Here is a 21,755-nt window from a genome sequence, read left to right as displayed (position 1 = left end):
GCGAATCGGACAGCAAGTCCAGATAGTCTATAAAGGCATCGTTGTCATTCTGGGTTTGAACTGAAGTCTGCGTTGCAAAATCCAACAATAGGTAGCACAAACAAAGAGATTAAGTTTGGCGGCCTGCTGTGGTTGATCGATCAATCTAATGAGAATTGAGATATTAAGTGCAAACTAGTGAATCAAGTGGGCAATCGTACACAGCGACACTAGGTTGTTTAGGGATACATTTCATATTTTGCATGTCACAGACAATGTTGATGACAGCCTGACTGACTAGGAAGGGTCACAATGAGGTGGCTGGAAACTATGTTTTGGGTTTTGATTGAAAGGTTTCTTGTTTTGTGCCACGATTTAAGCAGGTCATTTGTGGTTCATGTATTTATGATTATTTTTTTGTTTTAAAAGAATTATTTTTATGTCTGCAGAAAAAAAAGAAACAGGGTGATATTCTGGTACAAGCATGAAATAGAATGCACACTGGCACATAGCAATCACATTCTGGAGTCTCAATATCCCCCGTTCCATCCCCACAACCCTCTAGATAGCAAAGATGTCCATCCGCTCCTTATCCCAAGCATTTTGAGTGGCACTTACAACAGGAGGACACAGGTTCCCTCAATAGACATTCCATTTCCCCATTCCTTGTTCCAATTGTTCAGAATACCCCAGCTTTCATAGATCGCCCTCTCTGCTTGCATACACCAGTCCATGTACCTTTTCCTGTCAATTAACTGAGGTGCTGAATCAGCTCCCCAAAGCCTAGCTATGTTGTGTTTGGCCACCATCAATCCCAACGTGAACCAGAAGCAATCCATATGGGCAAGGCCTGTTTCACACCAGACATTCAGGAGATGCCATGGTGCAAAAGGCTCCAGCTAATTAACCAAACCCTATGAAGACAGTCAACCAATGTGATCCAAAACCTCTGAAGCACTGTGCAGCTCCATACCATATGATAAAACTTGTTGTCCACGTTTCTTGGGGCAGAGCGCCATGTCTGTTTTACTTATTTTCACCAGGCTGTGTAGTAAACCCTATGAAGGATCTTAAACTGTATAAGACGAAAACGTGAGTGTCCAGCCACCTCACGAGAAGAAGCTAAGGCCTCAAGCCACTCCTCCTCCTCCAAACCACCCAGGTGTCTCTCCCACAGTCAGATCATAGTATTGGGGGGAATTGTTTAACAGTTTCCAGTATGTAAGCGAAACCGCCATTTTGGCAAAGTAGTCATCCAGCAGCCTAGACTCAAGACGGAAGGACTCCCCTCGGGAGCACTTTATACAGGGCATGCCGAATTTGCAAATACCTGTAGGCCTCCATTGGTGCCATTTGGTAGTCGTTTTGTAGTTCCACAAATGGAAGCACTTACCAATTACTCCACAAGCCTATCACCCGAAACAGGCGTATGAGGTCACACTTGTCGAAGCCTTGTAGGGCCAGGGTGCAGAACTGTGATATGTCCCACAGGAGGAGGTGGGAGAGGGCGGGGGCCTGTATGAACTTTCCCCGAGAGCTTATAGCCGCCAGTGTTGTGAGCCACAGGTAGACGTTGATGGCCTTAGAGTTGAAGAGGGATGTACGGTGCGCTCCCTAATATAGGGCTCGCAGATAACCTCCAGGTTGCATGTTCCTCCTATTCATCCTATAGGCTGGCTTGTCCCCCGGGAGGTGTACCCAGTGATTAACAATGATTAGTTGTGACACCCAATAATATTTCTGTATGCCAGGGAAGACTATTCCACCATTGTACCATCCCCTCGTCAATTTCTAGAGTCAATTTCGAGGGGGACCCCAATCCCAGAAAGAGTTTAGGGCCACACTATCTATGGCTTGGAAATAAGACTGTGGTACTGGAAAGTGCATAAAGAAACCAGGGGAAGGCCACCATTTTAAATAAAGCTGCCTTACCCAATAAAGAAAGAGGCAGGATCCTCGAGTGTTGCACGCCCCCCCATAAGCATGCAAGCGGTGGCTCAAGGTTGTGGGCGTAAGCGCATCAGGATTTCTGGTGATTAAGATGCCTAGGTAGCGAAAACCCTCCGTAACCACCCTGGCCTCACAGTAGGCAGGCAGAACCGGGGGGAACCCATAAAGGGCATATTCCAGTTAATAGTGAGGCCAGAGTATTTACAGTAGAGTTCAAATACATGCAATACCCTGTCAAGTGTAGAGGATGGATCTGCTACATAGAGGAGGATGTCGTCTGCATAAAAGGAGATTTTATCTTCCCAGTCTGCAGTCCATCTAAACCCTCTGATCATAGAATCATTTCGGACCTAGGCTGCTAATCGCTCCAGGATTAAAGCAAAAAAAGAGGGGGTGGGGGAGTGGGAAACCCTGTCATTCCGACCACCAGATACTCCTCATATGCAGGGCCGGACTGTGAACCAAAACTGGCCCTGGCAAAGCGCTCGGCCATCCTCCCCCGCCCCCCCTCAACCCCCACCGCCGGTGCCGCCAACCTCTTTGCCAGGGACGGTTTTCGGCCGATTTTGTTACAGGGCCGATTTTGCAGCTATGCTACAAAAACTGCCCTGTAACAAAAACGGCCCCCAGGAGCCCAAAACCTGCCTCCACCCGCGCGGCGCACCGAGGGATTGCCTGGTGCCCGCTATGGCCAGTCCAGCCCTGCTCATATGACTTGGGATTGTATGAGGCTGCAGGTTTATTGGGTTAGGGTATTGCACGAGCTGCAGGAGGTCATGAGAGTCCAGAAATAAGCCCTCAGTCAAGCACTACCAACTGGACTTACTGTTGACCTCAAAAGCTGGGACACCAATGCAACAAAAGTTCGCCCTGTTGGTATTGTTGCTGGCCAAGCATCGCACTGCAATACATTGTACGCGCCCTGCACCAAATATTGGTCTGCACGGATGAAACACGGAGTGGGACCTAATGATCTGGGGTGATATGTTGAAAGAGCTGGTAGTTGAGGAGACGCAGCAGGCTACACCCTCTGGGCATTCACAGGTAATGGAGTGGCTGTGCCCCCAGGGATCTCAAAGGCAGATTCCCAGAGTTACTGAATGATGTGTAGCTGAGTCAGAGTGTGTGGGATTGTGTGGATGGGTGACTGGCCGGATAAAGGGGGGGGGGGGGAGGGAGTAAGTGACTGTGTAATTGTATGCCCATAGGCAGAGTCTGCTTGGGAATGGGTTTATTTCTGCAGCTGCTGCGGTGGCTGTGTCTCAGTGGGGATGTGGCTGTTTTCGGTCAGTTGGGCGCTGAATCTCCTTGGCCATCTCGTTCCCACCTCCCAGGGGCCCCTTTGTGGGGAATGACTCGGCATACGTCGAGACCCATGGGTCCCCGATCCTGCCCTAACTTCCCCTTACGTATGACTGCCCTGGAAGGATGTGCCAGCTCAAATGTTATTGCACATGGTTGGGGTTTCCCAAGACTGCCAGAGGTAGTGGCCTACAGCAGTGGTTTCCAAACTGTGGACTCCTGAGGACCACCATTTAGTCATCACTGGAAGGTGGGGACCCCCAAGCAAATACTCCAATTACTAAGGATTTCTGTATTTTATATTGAAAGAATTTGCAAAAAAAACTGAAAGTTAGTTCTGCATCTCCGTGACTAACTTTTAAATGGTTGGTTTTATTTCGCAGTACAAGGCTCCTGCCAGGGCCAGACTGGAAACCCAAAGCTGACCTGGTAAATGTTTTCAGACATGGCCCCATACAGTTCACTTCAAGTGCAGTGAGTGAGCCTGACCACTACAAAGGGGGTCTTTGGGAGGCTCTCCCCCCAAGAAAATGTAGGGAACAATGGTGCATTCTGCAAGAAATTTATTATTATATATTGAATTGTATCAGCATTTAAAGAATAGTAAATGATGACCTTACTATGCACCAGGATATGACAAACTTTGTTGGGGTTCTTCAATGATTCCCTTATTATCACCCTCCAACAGTGCCTCTCATCTCTCCATAGCCCCTCCGCCACATGTATTTCATTTGTTGTATAGCATCTCTCATACCATTGTAGGATGTCAGAGCACTTAACATCACACACACATAGGGGTAAGATTTACAAGCCCCTTCCGCCACAGGTGCATCACAAAAAGTGATGCACCGGTGGCACATTTTAGTGCCCCATATTTTCAAGGCAGGAAAAGCCACCCTGCATTACTTTTCCTGGTCTTGTAAATATGGCTTATTTGCACACAGCACTTTGCGTGTTGCTGTGGGTGTTCCCACGCAACACCCATGAAACCAGGCATATTTCCAGATTTACTAGAAATCGTAAAGCTAGAAATGTGTCCGAATGCTATGGCTCCACAGGGAAGGCGTAGGGAGACGCGATGAGGAGAAAGTTATTCATTTCTCCTTGTTTTTTTCCTCTTTCTATGCATTTTGCATTCTGCAGCACGCATAGAAAGAGGATATCACCTCTGGTGATTGTTTATGTACAGTAAGGTGTCCCTTCCTGCACATAAACAATCAGTAAAACAATGACATTTTGCAAGTTCTATGTGTGCTGATGCAGCACACTTAAAAGTTGAAAAACGCCATTTCTGATTGTTTATATGTAGGAAGGGCTCCTTTCCTTAATATACACAATCTCCCCACGACACAGGAATCCTTGCACCATGGTGCAAGGGTGCCTGTGCAGGCACATGGCAGCAGTTTATACGCCAGCGCAGGGGGAAGCACAGAGATGCGACATATTGTTGTAAATATGTCGCATCCCTGGGTTTTGAAAGTGACTCAGTGCGGTGCAGCCAAATGGCTTGTGGCTCACACTGAGTCACTTTCCTTGTAAATCTGCTCCATGGAGACAATAATTCATACGTGTAAATCAGTATATAGAAAATGTTACATAAGGAAAATGTGACTACAAGGTGTAGGAGTCGCATGTCATTCATACTGGTAGGCATTTTTAAAGAGTGCTTGGTCTGAAGAAGCACAATCTCATGGTTCAGAACATAACACAGTGGTTAGCATTGACTTTAACAATAAAAATGAATTTCAACCCAAATAAACCTTTTTAGCAGCATCAGGATAATGAAAGACTTGGAAAAACATATGTTTCTAACTTGTACCATGCAGTTTGCAAGCTGCTCTTTGATGACAGTTTATAGGTCACTGAGTTAGATTACGATTGTCACTTATGAATTGCACAGTAACAAAAGAATCTCTGTGACAAAAGCAGTAACCCACTAACCTATGCACACAAAACACTGTTTTTTAAAATTCATGCTACACGTTCTTTGCAGTAGGCATATTAACCCTCTGTGCTACATTAGATAAGCCAAAGCTGCCACTGGACAAAACTTTCATCTCTCTCCAGCAGGTACATTAATCACTGACTTTATCTTGACACTTTTATTGTTGCTGGAGAACTGCTAATTCTACAAGGAACTTTGTTGTGCTTTTAAAATTGCTGCTTGAGGCCCCCCTGGGGATGTGTCACGGACCCCTCGGGGTCTGAGGACCACAGTTTGGCAAACACTGGCCTACAACATTGGTTCACTATAGTGCATGCTTATGGTATAATGTTGGCTGTATTGGGTTATTTTGTCCTCACTGTTATGCTATTACTGCACATGCCATTCTGTTGTATTTTATGCTGTGTGATCGCTGAATAAAAACAAGTTAAAATTTTAAAGCAGAACTTGTTTCTTTAAGAAACACGGGCTGCTATTGTTGCTTGAACATTTGACACTGTGGAAAAAAACACAAGATAAAAAAAGGTGTTCGGCAAAACAAGAACTGTTTGTTTAATTAACCAGAGCGGCCAGAAGAAGATTTACAAGCGTCTTAATTTGCTACTAGATCACCTGCATCCCGGGGACTGGAGCGCTGAATCAGCTCCTTCTCGATCCTCCTCCATCTCAGGGTCGGCGGGGTCCGGCCGTGCGAGCGAACCCGCCTTCTTGGGAGGAGAGTGGGCTGACGCTCTCGTTGCTCGGGACACTGGCGCAGGGCGCCATAAATTCCCAGATGGTGCGAGCGCGCTAATTCTGTTGTTTGGCTCAAGGATGGTAGTGTGTGCTCTGCAGGGAGCTGCCAAGCACAGTCACACACCCTGTTTACTGCGGCTGCCTCTTAACGCTGGTAATTTTTTACTCGTTTTTAAAACTTTGCTAATTTGCACTGACCTTTGCTGCTATTAGATCACCTGCATCTCGGGGACTGAAGCGCTGAATCAGCTCCTTCTCGATCTTCCTCCATCTCAGGGTCGGTGGGGTCCGTCCGTGTGAGCGGACTCGCCATCTTGGAAGGAGAGTGTCTGACGCTCTAGCTGCTCGGGACACTGGCGCAGGGCGCTATAAATTCCCCGATGGTGCGAGCGGATTGCTTCTCTTCTGATATGCATGTCATGGAAAATTACACCTCACTATGCCCAAAAATCACCTCTACGCTGGACTCCTGCACCCCTCTGAAAAACCACAGGTGCAAAGGCAGAACTCTGCCCCTTGGTTTAACACCACACTAACTGATCTCAAGTTAATATGTAAACAGGCTGAGAGGAGATGGAGGCGAGGCTATAAGGAGACTGACAGGCTGCTGTGGAAAATAAAAATCGTGGAGTATAAGAACGAGATTAGAAGGGCTAAAGACGACTATTTTTCCTCCGTAATTTGCAATGCTTCCAATAGCTCCAGAAGCATCTTTAACATTTTGAATAGTCTTACCAGTCCCGACTGCTCCAAGAATGTAATAACCCCCTCACCTGAACTTTGTGAGAACCTGGCCAGGTTCTTTCGGGAAAAGATCCAGCTGATTATTGATGATCTTGAGGGTGGCCAGCAAGCAGCAGGGAACCTAGTCCTGGCGGCTGAGTGCACTGTAGCGCAAGAGGTAGGCGACTCTGAGGATGCCGACATCGGCCACAGTTGTCAAGCTCCTGAACAACTCTGAGTTTACACCCCTGACGGTGGAGGACTTAAGCAGTTTGGCACAGGGCATCTCCTCTGGATCACCCCTTGACCCAGTACCACATAAGATCTGGAAGGAGTACGAGGAAGAACTGTTCCCCTCTTTGCGTCTGATTTGTAACCAGTCACTTATCAGTGGTGTAGTTCCCCCACAGTGGAAGCAAGCTTTAGTTTCTCCTTTATTCAAGAAGCCCTCCCTTGATGCTGAATGTTCAAAAAATTACAGGCCTATCTCCTTGTTGCCGTTCCCTGCTAAAATCGTAGAACGGGCTGTTAGTATCACTCGGTCTTCATAGCTAGAACAACACAATTTGCTGGAAGAGGTTCCGTTTGGATTTTGGCCGGCTCACGGGACCGAGACGGCTTTGTTGACCGTCATGGATGAGCTTCAGAGGTGGGCAGACAGGGGACAGGCAGCTACACTGATCTTGCTTGACCTGTCTGCCGCCTTTGATACGGTCAATCATGAGATCCTGCTGAGAAGATTGAGCGAGATCGGGGTGAAAGTCTCTGCCTTGCGTTGGTTTCTATCCTTTTTGCAGGATAGGCAGCAGGCGGTGTCCCTGCCCCCCTTCCAATCTGCCTTCTCCAACGTGTTGCATGGTGTTCCTCATGCATCGGCAATCAGCCCTATCCTATTTAATGTGTATTTAAAACCTCTGATCGCTGTCATCAAAGCATATAATATCACCATCATAAATTATGCTGACGACACTCAGATGATCCTCTCCTTTGAGGGTGAGGATTCGATTACAGTGGAGGCATTTCCCAACTGTCTGCAGGACACGGCCCGCTGGCTGCAGGATAACTCTTTACAATTTAACACAGGAAAGACTGAGGTGATCTTCTGCACGGCAAATAGGATCTCTCCTCTTCTTCCCTGCAATTTTTGGCCTCCTGAAACCTCGTCCGCAGTTCAGCCGGCAACTACTGTCCGTAATCTGGGCATTATATTTTAAGCTAAGCTTACTCTGGAAGTTCAGCACACAAAAACAACTGCCTCTTGTTTTGCGATCATCAGATCCCTTCAAAACAAATTCCTGTTACTACCTTCTCAGGTACGTGCACAAGTAGCAAGATGTACGATTCTCAGTAGGCTTGACTACTGTAACGCTCTCTTGCTGGAATCCCCTAACTTCCTGTTTGACAGACTGCAAAGGATCCAGTCAGCAGCTGCCAAACTAGTCTTAGAGCGGCCGAGAAGTTCTTCTGCCTCTGCAGCCTTGGCAGAACTTCACTGGCTTCCCCTGAGACAGAAAGTGTAATTTAAATCTCTCTGCCTTGTTTTTTAAAGCCCTTCATGGGATAGGACCTGTGCGTATGCGGAAAAAATTCGACTGGTACGTCCCAACAAGAACATTGCGCTCCGCGTCGGCGAAATTGGTGAAGGTTCCTAGATTTAGAAAGGTTAGGTCAGGGGGCAGATCCTTTAGGGTGGCAGCGGCTAAATTGTGGAATAGACTCCCTTGGGAAATTAGGCAAATCAGGGAGCTCCTTCCCTTCAGGAAAAGTGTAAAAACCTGGCTGTTCCCCAAGACTTAGTGGACGGTCCCTGCTCCTTCTCTCCTCACTTGAGCTACTTTAGTGCTAGGATGCCTGCTAGGTGACAGTGCGCTTTGTAAATTGAATAAATAAATAACCTGTCTGCAGCCTTCTTTTGTACAGTTCATTAAAGGTAATAAAGAATTTGCGGCGATCCATCTATGGTGAGGAATACACGTTGTTGCCTTGAATTCATAAATTAATTGTTTAATGGAAAGTACAGGTGGGCCTCAACTTTGCGTGGACACTGTGGCCTGTGGGTAACATGTCCAGATGTTAAGCACGGAGAGCGCGGAGCCACTGCATGTGCTGCTTCCTGATTGGCTATATGCTCCTAACTCATTTGGCATTTGATATGGCATTTTAGGAGTGCGCATGCCATTCTGGCCAGGTGTGCTTAATTAGAGACATTTCCCTTGACCATTGAAGTGGCCTGAGGAAGATCTTTCCCTTCATTCCCCAAGATCTACAAAAACTGGTGGCCGCCACTCTTGTGCTCTCAAAGTTAGATTACTGCAATGCACTTTATGTAAACTTGCAGTAGAAGCTTCTAAACAGCTTCTAGACAGGTTGCAAGTTTTGCAAAATGCTGCTCCACGTTTGGTATTAAGAATCCCTAAATATATTTCTGGCTTGCCCACCCTAGCCCATCTCAACTTGTTGCCAATACACAAGTGGATAATTATCAAATCACCTTGTATCGCCTCCAAAGCTCTTAATGGCATTGGTCCTGAATACCTGAAACTTAAATGTATTTGGTACCATCCATCCAGAATCTTACATTCATGATCAGCATGTAATGTCATGGTTCCCAAAATCAAAAAAGCTAAATGGAGAGGCAGAAGTTGTATCTATTGTACAGCAAAGAGATGGAACTACATGACCATTTCCATTAGGGTAGTTCAAGGCCTGAAAACATGTTTTTTTAATCAATGATCCCATTTTGGGACCAGTCCTTCGCATGGCAATGTGTCTATCTGCGCTTTTTTTTAGTTTTCCTCTGCAGAAGGTAGTGCCTATATGTACTCTGGCACTAGTTTGTGCTATACAAATAACAATATTATTTCATTTCATTCATAGAGTCGCTGTGCCTATCTGTGGGATTGATCTAAGCTGTCCTGTTTGTGCATATGTCTGCAGGATATCTGCAACCTCACCTGTGACCTATCAATAAGTGACCTCAAGCCTAGGTCTTAGAGCTTGCCTGACTACGTATTTATGAGTCAGGGTTGATATGGAGTTCACAACAGGCGGGTTTGTTAATAAGGGTACAATTTCGCTCTCATAAATTAATGTTTTTTTTTTTTCATATTAGCATCGACTTTTTCCATATTAACACTGTAATAGAAAAAGTTAAACATTTGTGAAAACATCAGGGGGAGCAAACAGTAGCTCCCTGGACCACTGCTTCTTCCCCCAACGCTACCAACATGATTCGGGAAAGGGTCCCTAGGGTACTTCTTTCCTTTTTGCAAAACAGTTATCACATCCTTGAGACATTGGTAACTTTTCAGTGACTTCTATCTAGAATTGCGATCGCAAACCATTGATGCATTGAATACTCAATCGCAATTTGGAATAAAGGCCTCTTTTACACCCCTTCTAAATTGAGATTCGGTATGGTTTTTTGTACTTATTTTCTAGTCACAAACTCTGCCATTTTACGAATCGCTGGAATTGAAATTGCAAAATTGCTGTGTTCATCTGCCCTTTGCTTTTCCTGCACTGATTTAAGGATTTTGATCTAGTGTTTATATGTAGCCACCAAAGATGGTGCAGACTAAGTTAGGGCAGGCAACCATTTCTTTGTTTCAGTTATCTTTCTTGCAGAAACATTTTGTACAAAGACATAAATGGAGCATACCTCCTATTGCAATTCATAAGGTGAGCGAGTAATAGTCGTTAATTCAAGACATTATCATTAGGTTGTTTCACTACTACGATTAGAATGGGGCTCTACGTTCTAAAACAGAGTTGGGTATTAGAGAAATATTAACAATTTTGTTTCTGTGTTAATTAATTTGGTAATTGTAAACATTCCCAGCATGTGGTTAATGAAGAGTAACTTGATTTTTGTGATGACAAATGATGAATAGTTGAATTGGATTCTTCTGAAAAGCGTAACTAAGAAAACAAGTCCTAAGAAAATTGTTTTCACAAATCATGTCTCCTTGAGTCCTTGACATTTTCCAGGGCAATCGCATGATGTTGAATCTATCCTTGCAAGTGCTCTTTATATCGAAGGAAGTCCTTCAGTCCATTTTACCAGTATCACAGCCATTCACATTTAAGGAGGTGGAGGTTGCTGCACATTCCTCTCTGTTCTCCTTATCTATCATTTACATCTTGTTTGGAGTGTGGGGGAACTCCATCAAACCTCCTTTACGGTTCACCTGCCCATTTTAATTCTTAAATGGGTTTCCTCTTTTGGAAATTCACCAAAATACGATTTTACTTTGATATGGTCGGTAAGCAGTGTTCTTCATTTTTTTCCTATTAAATTAATGGCACTATGACGAAAACATATGAAGGCAATTTAGAGGCATAGGCTTTTGAATCTTATAATTCGTTTGAGGCTCATGGTGCTACTGTTTGTCATAAAAATTAATTATTACTGACATGTCTCATGCCCATTTCAGTTCACTTCACTTGAATACAACAGACAGGCATCAGAGTAGTGGAGAGCGTGCTGGACATCTTTGGTCAGTGGTTTCTTGTTAAGTCTTTATTTAGCTGTGAGAACATTGGGTGCTCTCCCTAGAGAAGGAGTCTATTCAGCTCAGTACACATTGGAATGGAGTGAACTTTGGTCTGAAAGTATGTACAAAGACCAGGACGGGCTAAATTTGCTACTCTGGTCATTAACTCAGCAGAGTCTGCAGTGAAGGAATCTGAAACGCAAGCGCCATGTTTCTGGCAGTTTATTTTCTATGATGAACACAGTTGAAGCCACTTCTATGATACTGACCGAAATGGCAGGTTGGAGAAAGAATGACTGAGTTCAGTTTTAAATTTTTGAGGTTCTACTCCAGTTAGCCTGTGTGAAATGAGCGAGTCACAGTTGCTTGACATTGTTTGCAGGGGCTCCTGGCTTATTTAACTGTTCTCAGACAAGATGATGATTGTACGAGGCATCTTATTTTGTCAGCTCCTAGAGAATTTATATTAGGGAGTCCTAAGGAAGCTATATCAGAAGAAATTCCTATCCAAAAATCAAGATTCAACTTCAAGCAGCACTGATCACTAGACTCAACCAATCGTGAAACACCATGAAGGCCCGCCTTCCAAGAATCATAACCACAGGGACCACCATAAAGAGCTAGGAAATGAGGAACAGAACTCAAAAGCAATCATGATGTAACATGATGTCCTGCCCAAAGAAAAACCAACACAAAAGAACTATAAATATTCAAACACAACACAGCACCTCCCACTAGGAGCAATACATCAAGATCAGGAGGTCGGTCATTTTCCTATAATGCGGCCAAGATGTGGAATTCACTCCCTCTCTACCTAAGATCCAACCCCAATTTGTCCTCATTTCGTAAACAGTTAAAAACTCTCCTTTTCAATAAACACGACTAACTTCCTTCTGCCAACTGGTCTCATCAGGTAGCACCATTTTCTTTAGCGCTTGGACGCCTCGGGCAGCTATTGCGCTCTATAAAACCCCTTTTCATTTCATTCATTCACATCAAAATGTCCCACCCACAAAAGATCCAGCCCATAGGAAGTCTTCAAAGGAAGGGCAATTAAAAGCTCAAGTCAAGTCTGAACCACTCAAAAATAGCAACCATTTAGGAAGAAACCGGATCATCCACAAAACCCAACATAGAGACAGTCATATGACAGTGTTGATAATCAGAATCAACGAATCAAAAAGAAATGATAAGTCCCACCTACCGGATGTCCCATCATCCCATCAAACAAGAAGCAATATACAAAGATGACTTTAAAACACATCAATCACTGAAAGCAAAAAATCAGCAAGCAACAGGTTGCACTCCAACATAAAGTCCAATACAAATCAAACCCCAGGACAGGAACAGTCACTAGAGGAAAACAATTGAAAAGCAACATTGGGTTCCATGACCCAGTGAGACTTAACAACGAGGAAAAACTATAAAGTTCCAACTGTAATCCACTAGCCCTCACTAGAAGCAACCAATCAGGAGGTCCCATGAAGACTCAAAGTTAGTCCCCAACAATCAGTAGGGGAACCCCATCAAAAACAAAAAGTCCTAGCCACCAGAAGTCACACCCAGTGCACGTCTTTGAAAAGCCAACCCACACTGGCAGTATTCCCCAGAAAATCAGGACACAACATGATGCTTCAACCACAGGACTCCCCCAAATAAAATCAACCCTACGCCAGCACTACACCTTAATCACAATGGCCAACAGATATAATCTTATGCCAAAGTTACCTTAATGGGCTTTGAGATCAACCATATCTTCCAGACCCTAACACTCACACCACAGAAATATTACGCATCAGCACTGTTGTAAACACAAGGGATCACAGACAGAAAACATGTCATCAGAAAACAAGGGCAACAGTAAAGTTGACTAGAGCTTCAGAGTCTTGCATCCCTCAGGAAAGGCATCACAGAAACTATGAATGACTATTACACCAACTGCATCACAGAAACATGCAAAAGATGCAGAGTAATTGTCAAAGCAATCAAGAATTGTATGAAACACATCTATTGAGTATTGAAGGAGAAATAAACACCATCGACAACGTCTTCAAAGAGATGATCAACACAATTAGAAAGCATACCGACAGCAAAAAATCACACCTATCTCTTCAGTGCTACCTTAAAAAGGGTGAAAGTAGGCAAACTTTGATCTATTCTCCAATGAGGACCTATCACACCTTACCAACTCACTGATACCCACAATATATGAAGGAGATGTCATACCATCATCTGCACTGAAGTCCATCTCCTGTGATTCCCTCAAACCGGTACTCAACACCATCAACATATCCTGCACCCAAGGTATATATTGTAACTAGGTCAATACCAGACAACCCGGTCACAGCAGAAGAAACCTAACATGCACCTTGAATACATGCCAAAATACTGATCCATAACATAACAACCACCCCTGCTTAAGATCATCTAAAATGCAATCAACACTTAGCTCCATGAAAAGTCAAGAACAAAAAACACTCCAAGACAATCTATATTCATACACAAATGTAGCACCCAAACAATTTCCATCCATGTAACGAGACAGCACTCCAAAATATCAATGACAGCAACTTATTTCTCCATATCCTGCTAAATGTCATTCCAGACTCTCTTTCCAGCATTTTTTCATCAAATCCTGTTTAACACCCTCTCATCAAGAATGGGCTTTGATGGCATCATCCTTTAGTAGAGCACATCCTACTTGAAGGGCCTATACAGATGAGCACCTCCAGATAATGGGCAATCCTGTAGAGATCTCCTAATGACCCAATCTATCTCCAGTAATCATCAATTTCCACATCAAACCAATATAAGTCCTCTAAAGCAACAAGAAAATCAAGTTTAGTATGCAGATGACACCAACAGTACCTTAAAATCATATCACGACAATAACATCATTGCTGCAAAGATTATCTGGCCACTAACAATCCCAAGGATTCTACATCTTGAAGAAACTCAACTCATTCTAGTAAAAGTAGTTTGTGGATGCTTTGGTGGAGGTGGTGAGTTTAGGGAGGGAGCCATTATGGGTGGGCAAGATGTCCACGCAGTGATTCCAATGGCTCAGAAGCATCAAAATTAATTGCTGTTTTTGATACTAAGAAAAGTATTTACAGCTCTTTCCTTTTAGACCACTTCCTTTCATTGCACCATCAGCTTATCCATGACAGGAGATCTGACTTATTGTCAGTCAGGACATTTGATGGTATCCAATATCTAAAGACCTATGTAATGAGAGAAATAATGCCAGCACCGGAGGAAATCAGGGATAGCATATACTCCCTATCGAATGGCAAGACACCGGGTCCGGATGTACTGCCGGCTGAGTTTTACAAGGCATATTTGGAACGACTGGTACCAGAGCTGTTGCGAGTATATAGCGGCGCAGGAATATTCAACGCTTACCCCCACACAGAATGAGGCAATGCTGGTCTCTTTTAAAACCAGGCAGGAACCGTGATCTCCTGGGATCATATCGCCCATTGGCCCTGTCAAACACAGACTACAAAATTCTTGCCTCGGCCCTCGCTAAAAGTGTTGCTCCGTTTGTGCCCACCCTGGTACATGCTGATCAAAATGGATTTGTACCCACCAGAAGCACCTCCCTAAATATTAGACGATTATTCGGGTCCAGAAATATGCTGCAGAGAACTGGCCCAGATCTGGCTGTCTAGTACTAGACCTGGAGAAGGCATTCGATTAGCTGGAGTGGCCTTATCTTGCGGAGGTACTACGTAAATAAGACCTAGGGGATGATTATCTACAGCTGGTGCAATTATATCAGCGACCCACAGTGCGGGTTCGCACGGGCAGGCTTCTATCAGACTAAATCAGGGTAAGGCGGGTGACCAGGCAGGGGTGCCTCCTGTCTCTGCTACTTTTCTCCCTAGCTATGGAACCGTTGGCGGCTCTCCTCTGAGAGGGTGGCATGGAGTGGGGCATCCCCTTAAGCGACGGGATACATATAGTGTCCCTATATGCGGACGACCTGTTATTATATATACTGGATCTTCATGATGTGTCGCCGGAGATATCAGCTCTGTTCTGCAGATTTGAGGCGGTATCGGGCCTCAGGGTAAACTGGGCCAAATCAGGCACTTACTCTTTCTGTGAGGGTGTAGCAGCAACTGATATAATCATTAACGGCACTACGCTTATGTGGTATCCGGACACGTTCAGATACCTGAGAATATATATTTACAGGTCCCAGTCAAATATATTGGAGGGTAATCTGGTTTGCGCTGTCTCTTTGATCAGGGCACAGATGCAGTGTTGGAAGTCCTTGCCACTCAACCTGATGAGCCATGTCACCTTAACCAAAATTATAGTACTACCCAGGCTATTATATTATTTTGCAAATCTTCTGGTGTATGTCCCGTCCCAGTGAAACTCTTCAGGGACCTAGAGGGGATGCTTCGTGGCCTGATCTGGAATGTGGGGCGACCTAGGATAGCACTGCAGAAATTATATGCACACCCGGAATGTGGCGGATTGGCAGTCCCACATCTGGAACTCTATTATTTAGCGGCACAATTACAGTGGGTTGTGAAGTGGCTAAGCAGCAAGAATCTGGCGGACACGGCAACCAGAGACACAGTTTGGACGCTGGCCCAGATTTGCAGATTGTTTCATCCGCTAGGAACCACTCCCCGCCCGTCACAAATACACGTCGAGCTGGCCCACAGATGTTTCAGAAGAAGCCTTTACCTCACAAAAGACGCACTCCCATATGCCCCGGTATTACCGCTTCTTGGGACACCCAGAGGCAGAGTCCCCATCACAGACACAACATTGGCGCCATGGGTTGCAGTGGGTGTCGAGACGCTAGGGGACCTGTACGCAGACGGCATCTTACTACTTTTCGCGACACTGATGGCAGACAATGGGCTACCAGCAGGCCAATTTCTTCTACACGCAGCCATTATGCTAACATTCACACAAAAGTGGGGGGACATGACCAACGAGCCACCGACACATCAGTTATTGCAGTACCTGCATGTAATGGGGGAGGATCACATGTGATACACTGGCTGGTGTGCGCCCTGCTCACACATGTCCTGAAACCATTACAGAGACTCCGCACATATTGGACAGAAGACAGAGACCGTCCCTGGATAGATACAGAGTGGGAGCGCGTCATGGCTGGTGCCACACATATACCACGTAACTCACGATTCAAACTTATCCAAACTTACATATTACACAGGGCGTATCTTTCGCCGGACAAAATGAATAAATATTTTAACGTCAACACTTCCGAATGCCCTAGGTGCCGTCTCCTGGGCACTGATTTATTACAGATGCTGTGATCCTGTCCCCTGCTCCACTCTTACTGGCGCGCGATATGGGAAACACTTGCCAACTGCACGAACGCTGCGATATTCTACACGTGGGAGGTCTGCATTCTGGGGCTCTATAAGAGAACCAAGGCCAATAAAGCAAGCTCCAGGTTCCGTGACCTGGGCCTCATTACAGCAAAGCGCCTCACAACTAAAAGGTGGAAACAAAAGGATCCGCCAGAGGTATCATACTGAAAAAAATCCCTTGAGGTCTGGGCGCGGGCGGAGGTTACCACCCTCCACAGAGAAGAAACGGCAGGGTTGCGAAAATATCCCATTGCCCAGGCATGGGACGACATGTTGAGTAATCTCACACGCTTGGACACCACGCAGCAGGCACCCCCGATGAAGCAGGCAGGACCTGACACTTGGAGCCACCTAGTTGCGGACACTGTGTTGTGCCTACATGCCACCCCCACTGCAATCGCCGAGCTAAGCAGGTTCCTCACGATCCCCCCAAACAGGGGGGGGTGGAATAATAAATAACAAATTACCACACGAAAAGCAGCTCATACAACGTGTCACCTCCACGACCACGTAATCGCGCAGAGAAGTAAAGTAGCTGCCCCCACACCATACTCTCACAGCAGCCTGGACACGGCCTCGCCCGGAAATAAACCTAGACACCTGATGCATGTTCCCTCGGTGATTTGTTGTCTCATTTTCTGTTTTGAATTATGTTTATAATTGTTACAATGTGGTTCAACTGTTGTTATAAAAAGTAATATCTAATGCACCGACAGGACGTTGGAATGTACATGTATCCGCTTACTAATGACACGTTCTGTAAAGCAATTCCTGAATTGGCCCCCATTGTGAACTGTATTTCCCTGCATGAATCGATGTTCTTATGCACAGCCATGACGGAGCGAATCTGGCTCTTTCGCCCTAGCCCTCCACTGGAGATAACAGACAGTGCAGGCCATAGGAGCCCAAAGAGTACTGTGAACATGCATGCGACCCCACACCCCAGAAATGGCTGATACTGAAGCAATATACAGGAAATGTTCTGATTTATGTACAGAGTTATGTAACAAATGATTTCGCTGTCGGATTGAAATGTATCGAAACGTGTGAATTTATGTATCGGTAAGGAAACAATAAATGCAATAAAGATTTTTTTTTTAAATAAAAAATGAGAGAAATAATGCCAAATGGTAACTTTACCTCAAATGTGACATATTGTTCAGCGTGCACAATATAGTTCTTAATTATGTATTGCTAATATTTCTAAGCTTACCAGTTCTCTCGGACAATAATTTGAGATAATGTCATTCTATGTTAGTACTTGTCATAATTAGTGTGTACTGACACTGGTGTTCTTTGATGAATTATTTTTGTGTGCACTGGATTTCATTTTAAATGTATACACTGAAAAGTCTATACGCACTCAATAAAATTAAATTCAGTTAATTGTACAAGGAAAATCTCTTCAAAGAAAAATCACTTCTAAGTGAGGCGATGTAAATGCATTATAAAAGGAAGGCGTGCGGTTATTTAGAATAGATTTGTAGCTCTTATTTCAGCACAACATTGTGATGTATACATTCTATCATAACAAAAACTGCACTTAATTGTATAATCCATGCACATTGCAATAATTGTTGTAAAATCCATATACATTCCAATAATTGTACTGTATATTCCCATCCAAGTCGTGCTTGCTGTACACGTTTATTTTAAATCCAGTTACATTTACTAAAACCACTACAAAATGTGTGTTCACAATCTATATTAATCACGGACCTAGTGCTTTGGATATAGAAAAGAGTGAGTGCATAATTTTTCATCGTTGCATTTTTCGTAATGTCCGCGTTCATTAAATCCCGGGAAAGTATTTTTGTGACAGTTCAGAGTGGCACAACAAGCTCCATATTAATAAAGCTGACGAGGGTACCTCGGGGGTATTTGATTCAGCATGCCCTTCTGTGCAACTCATCCGAGACACAAATACACAGTCGTGTCTGTGCAAATTTACAGAGATCCAAAAATGTCATTGACTGTGCTGTCATTTGATCCCACTCGAATTACATTTTATGTAGATTTCCCTTCACCTAATTATGCCGTTATAGGTGCTGTAAAATGACAGCTACATCTATTCAGCCACATTGAAAGAACACGATCAACATTGGCTAGTTTAAGCACGCATTTGTGGCTATCGAGGTCTGACTCTTATCCGACTGAACAAGGAGGTAGCCCAAGGAAAAAGATAATTCACAAAACACTGTAAACATCTGTAAACTTGAAGAAGTGACCACTGGGCTTGTTTCTAAAAGAGGCTTCCACAGCGATTAGCTTCTAGTGACAGTGAAGCTGATACAATCTCAAGTGCTTACTTTACTTATTACACACATGGATGAGCAAGTCAACAGCTTCCTTCAATGCTCTTGCTCGAGGGATAACAAATACCGTTCATTCAACCTTTTTAAGCTACCTTTGGATAGCCAAATTTAGAGTCAAATGCAACTGATGCCTTTAGTGAGGTTTCACAAGAGAGTTGGTAAATACCAGCATCAGAAAAAAATGTCGAAGTTTTGTGAACATTTCTTTTTGAAATGCCCATTGAGCGAAAATCTATTGTTTTGAGCTTAGCTGGTTTCTCACAGGGTTCTTTATTCCTATTTGGCATTTTTGTAAATTATATGAGTAAAAAGATGAATATTTCACATAAGATAAACCAACAATAACCACTACCTAAGAAATAATACTGCTAATAACAGGAATACCAATGGTAATAAACTATAAACATAACAATAGAAACAAGCATGTTAACCATGACAATAGCAATACTGATGCAATACAGAACGTAACGGTAACCTTAATAACTATCACAACAATGACAAAAATAATATTGGTAAACTCCAGATGATCTTTAGATCTGAATATAGACAAACAGTCCCGGCATACATGACAGAGAGGGATAAACACCCTTAACTGCCATCTCCGTTATATACATTTGGACGGCCATTTTCAAGTCTGGCAACAAATTACAGAAATGTTTCTGCTTTCAGACACTCCAAAAAGCCAGAACGCCTCTTCTGAAGTAAAAAAACAGACTTGACAACATTATATTTGCAAGCCTACATTGTCAGGTAAGTCCTATTAGCAAGATATACTTTCTTTTCAATATATTTCAATTGTGTACCAAATTACCTCAACTTTTGGTAAATTCTGATACCGCCAGGCTATTTTCATTGATTCCTGTGGAAATGTTGTAGGAGATGTCTCCTCTGAATCAGATTTGCCTTTGTATAAATCATCAAGTAGAGGTGCTGGAAGCTCCTGTAAAAAAAAAAAAGTGCAGAAAAAGTATTTTGGGGTACTTGTGGTGGGTCATTGGAAGATAAATGCAAGAAAGAATAGTCAATTCCTCTCAACAAAACATTCAGTTGCAATTGCTTTATCATTTTGTTTCACCAACAACTGCCTCGCAATGTATTGCAAATGATAAAATACTTCTATCCGGCTTTTTTTTAATTCTAATTTAATTCTTTCACCCTAAAGGACACACTCTTTAGTTATCCCCATGCCTTGGGGAGAGCTGAACACTGGGGCCTGCTGGCGCTGCCGCGGCTCATCTTGTTGAATGAATGTTAAGTTGTATCCCGGACAAGGAAGACCTGCTGGCGCTGCCGCGGCTTGCCTTGGGGAGAGCTGAACACTGAGACCTGCTGGCGCTGCCGCGGCTCATCTTGCTGAATTAATGTTAGGTGCGGAACTGGACGGGGGTCAGAGGGAGTCTGACTCCTGGGCATCCGGTGAACTATTGCGCAAGATGCGCAAGATGGCCGCCGGGTAGGAGCGCCTGGTCGGAGCTCCGAGGGCTTGGGATTCCAATTCTGGATTTAATCCCTGTTAGCACTCAGCATCCCGGGCATCTTTAGCCTCGCAATTGAATGCAACTACAACAAATAACTCAAGTAACTGGAACATTATGTTATCGGCGTGGGTGAGGACCTAATCGCCCCCGCCTTTGCCGGACATCGGGCTGCTACTGTCCATCGCAGGAGCCTATAACGGACGTCTGACTGCCTGGAGCTTGCTGGGGCACTGACCGGAGCCAGCAGGGGATACCGGACTGGGACCAGAGACACCCGCTGTGAGCCTCCTGGGACGCTGACCGGAGCCAGCAGGGGATACCGGACTTGGACCAGAGACACCCGCTGTGAGGGACTGCGAGGGAGCTGCCCTCATATTGCTCGGCGGTTTCTGCCCGGGCTCACGTGGCGCCCACAAGAGAGTGGGCGTTCAGGCTCTGAGGGGTCGACAGCTGGCCCAACAACTACAACGGACGACGGGAACCGGCGGCTGGGGCGCTGTCCGGAGCCAGCAGGAGATACCTGATAGCGGACTGGAAGCGGAGACACCCGCTGTGAGGGTGGGCGAGGGAGCTGCCCTCAGATTGCTTGGTGGATTCTGCCCGGGCTCACGCGGCGCCCACAGGAGAGTGGGCGTTCAGGCTCTGGAGGGTCGATTGAGCTGGCCCCCAACTACAACGGACTGCGGGAACCGGCTGCGAGCGGGAGTGTTACGCCGCTGCACAGAAAACTGCAAGAGTGGAGTCCCGAGGCTAAAGGCGAGGAAAGCGGGCGGGAGACACACGACATCGCCGAGCGAGGCGGGAAGGGTTGCAGCTTAGGAGTTCTGGCCGACTTGCGGGCAACAGCGAGGTTCCCTCGGCGGACGTGACTCCCGGTGGCCCCCCTCTCATGCTGCTGCCGGGGCCCTGGGAGCGGACCTGCGGAGCAATCTTGCGGACCTACAGCCTTCTGGCCGTGCTGGCGGGGACCGAGGCTCCCCGGTAGGGCATGGGATCTAGCATGCTGCCTGCCAGTAGTTCACCGCATCTTGCTTATTTCACTTCTTGCCTAGACCCTCGATGCCTGCAAAGCGTGATGTCGGCAAAACTGCACTCTCAACTTTAAGGTACCTACTGAGTTGAAAATAACTATAAGGTATTTAATTTACTGCACTCGCCTCACATTTTTAAACCTCCATTGTTCATAAGGGCAGGGGTCACTAACTGAAACTATAAATCTCTGCCTGTACCTCCAGATGCCCACGAGGCTCCTCGGCATAACTCCTCCACACAGGTCCACCAAAATAGAGAAGGCAAAGATCTGGGCTTACTCAAATAGAATGTTTAACTGCCCTCCCCTGCTCCCAAAGCAAGAACAACAAACAGAGGACTACTGTCTCTAACTCCCCTTCTTGGCGGCCATTTTAGACTGGTCTCTCTCAGTGGCGGCCATCATGGACTAGTCAATCTCACTATTGGAGCATGAC

General features: G+C 45.1%; 1 protein-coding gene across 7 annotated transcripts in view; it reads right to left on the bottom strand.

The window, feature by feature from the left end:
* The window catches only part of ELP4 (elongator acetyltransferase complex subunit 4), a 1,619,784-nt gene that overhangs the window by 906,025 nt on the left and 692,004 nt on the right, over positions 1–21,755 (bottom strand). For all 7 annotated transcript variants that reach the window (XM_078680831.1, XM_078680837.1, XM_078680832.1 and 4 more), the window contains exon 4: positions 19,623–19,751. In XM_078680831.1, the coding sequence (XP_078536957.1) occupies positions 19,623–19,751 (129 nt within the window). The remainder of the gene's footprint in view (positions 1–19,622; positions 19,752–21,755) is intronic.

The sequence above is a fragment of the Lissotriton helveticus genome, chromosome 3_1 (genome assembly GCF_964261635.1).
Source record: "Lissotriton helveticus chromosome 3_1, aLisHel1.1, whole genome shotgun sequence".
NCBI lineage: Eukaryota > Metazoa > Chordata > Amphibia > Caudata > Salamandridae > Lissotriton > Lissotriton helveticus.
The sequence above is the reverse complement of the archived record's forward strand: the minus strand, read 5'-3'. Positions and strand labels throughout refer to the sequence as shown.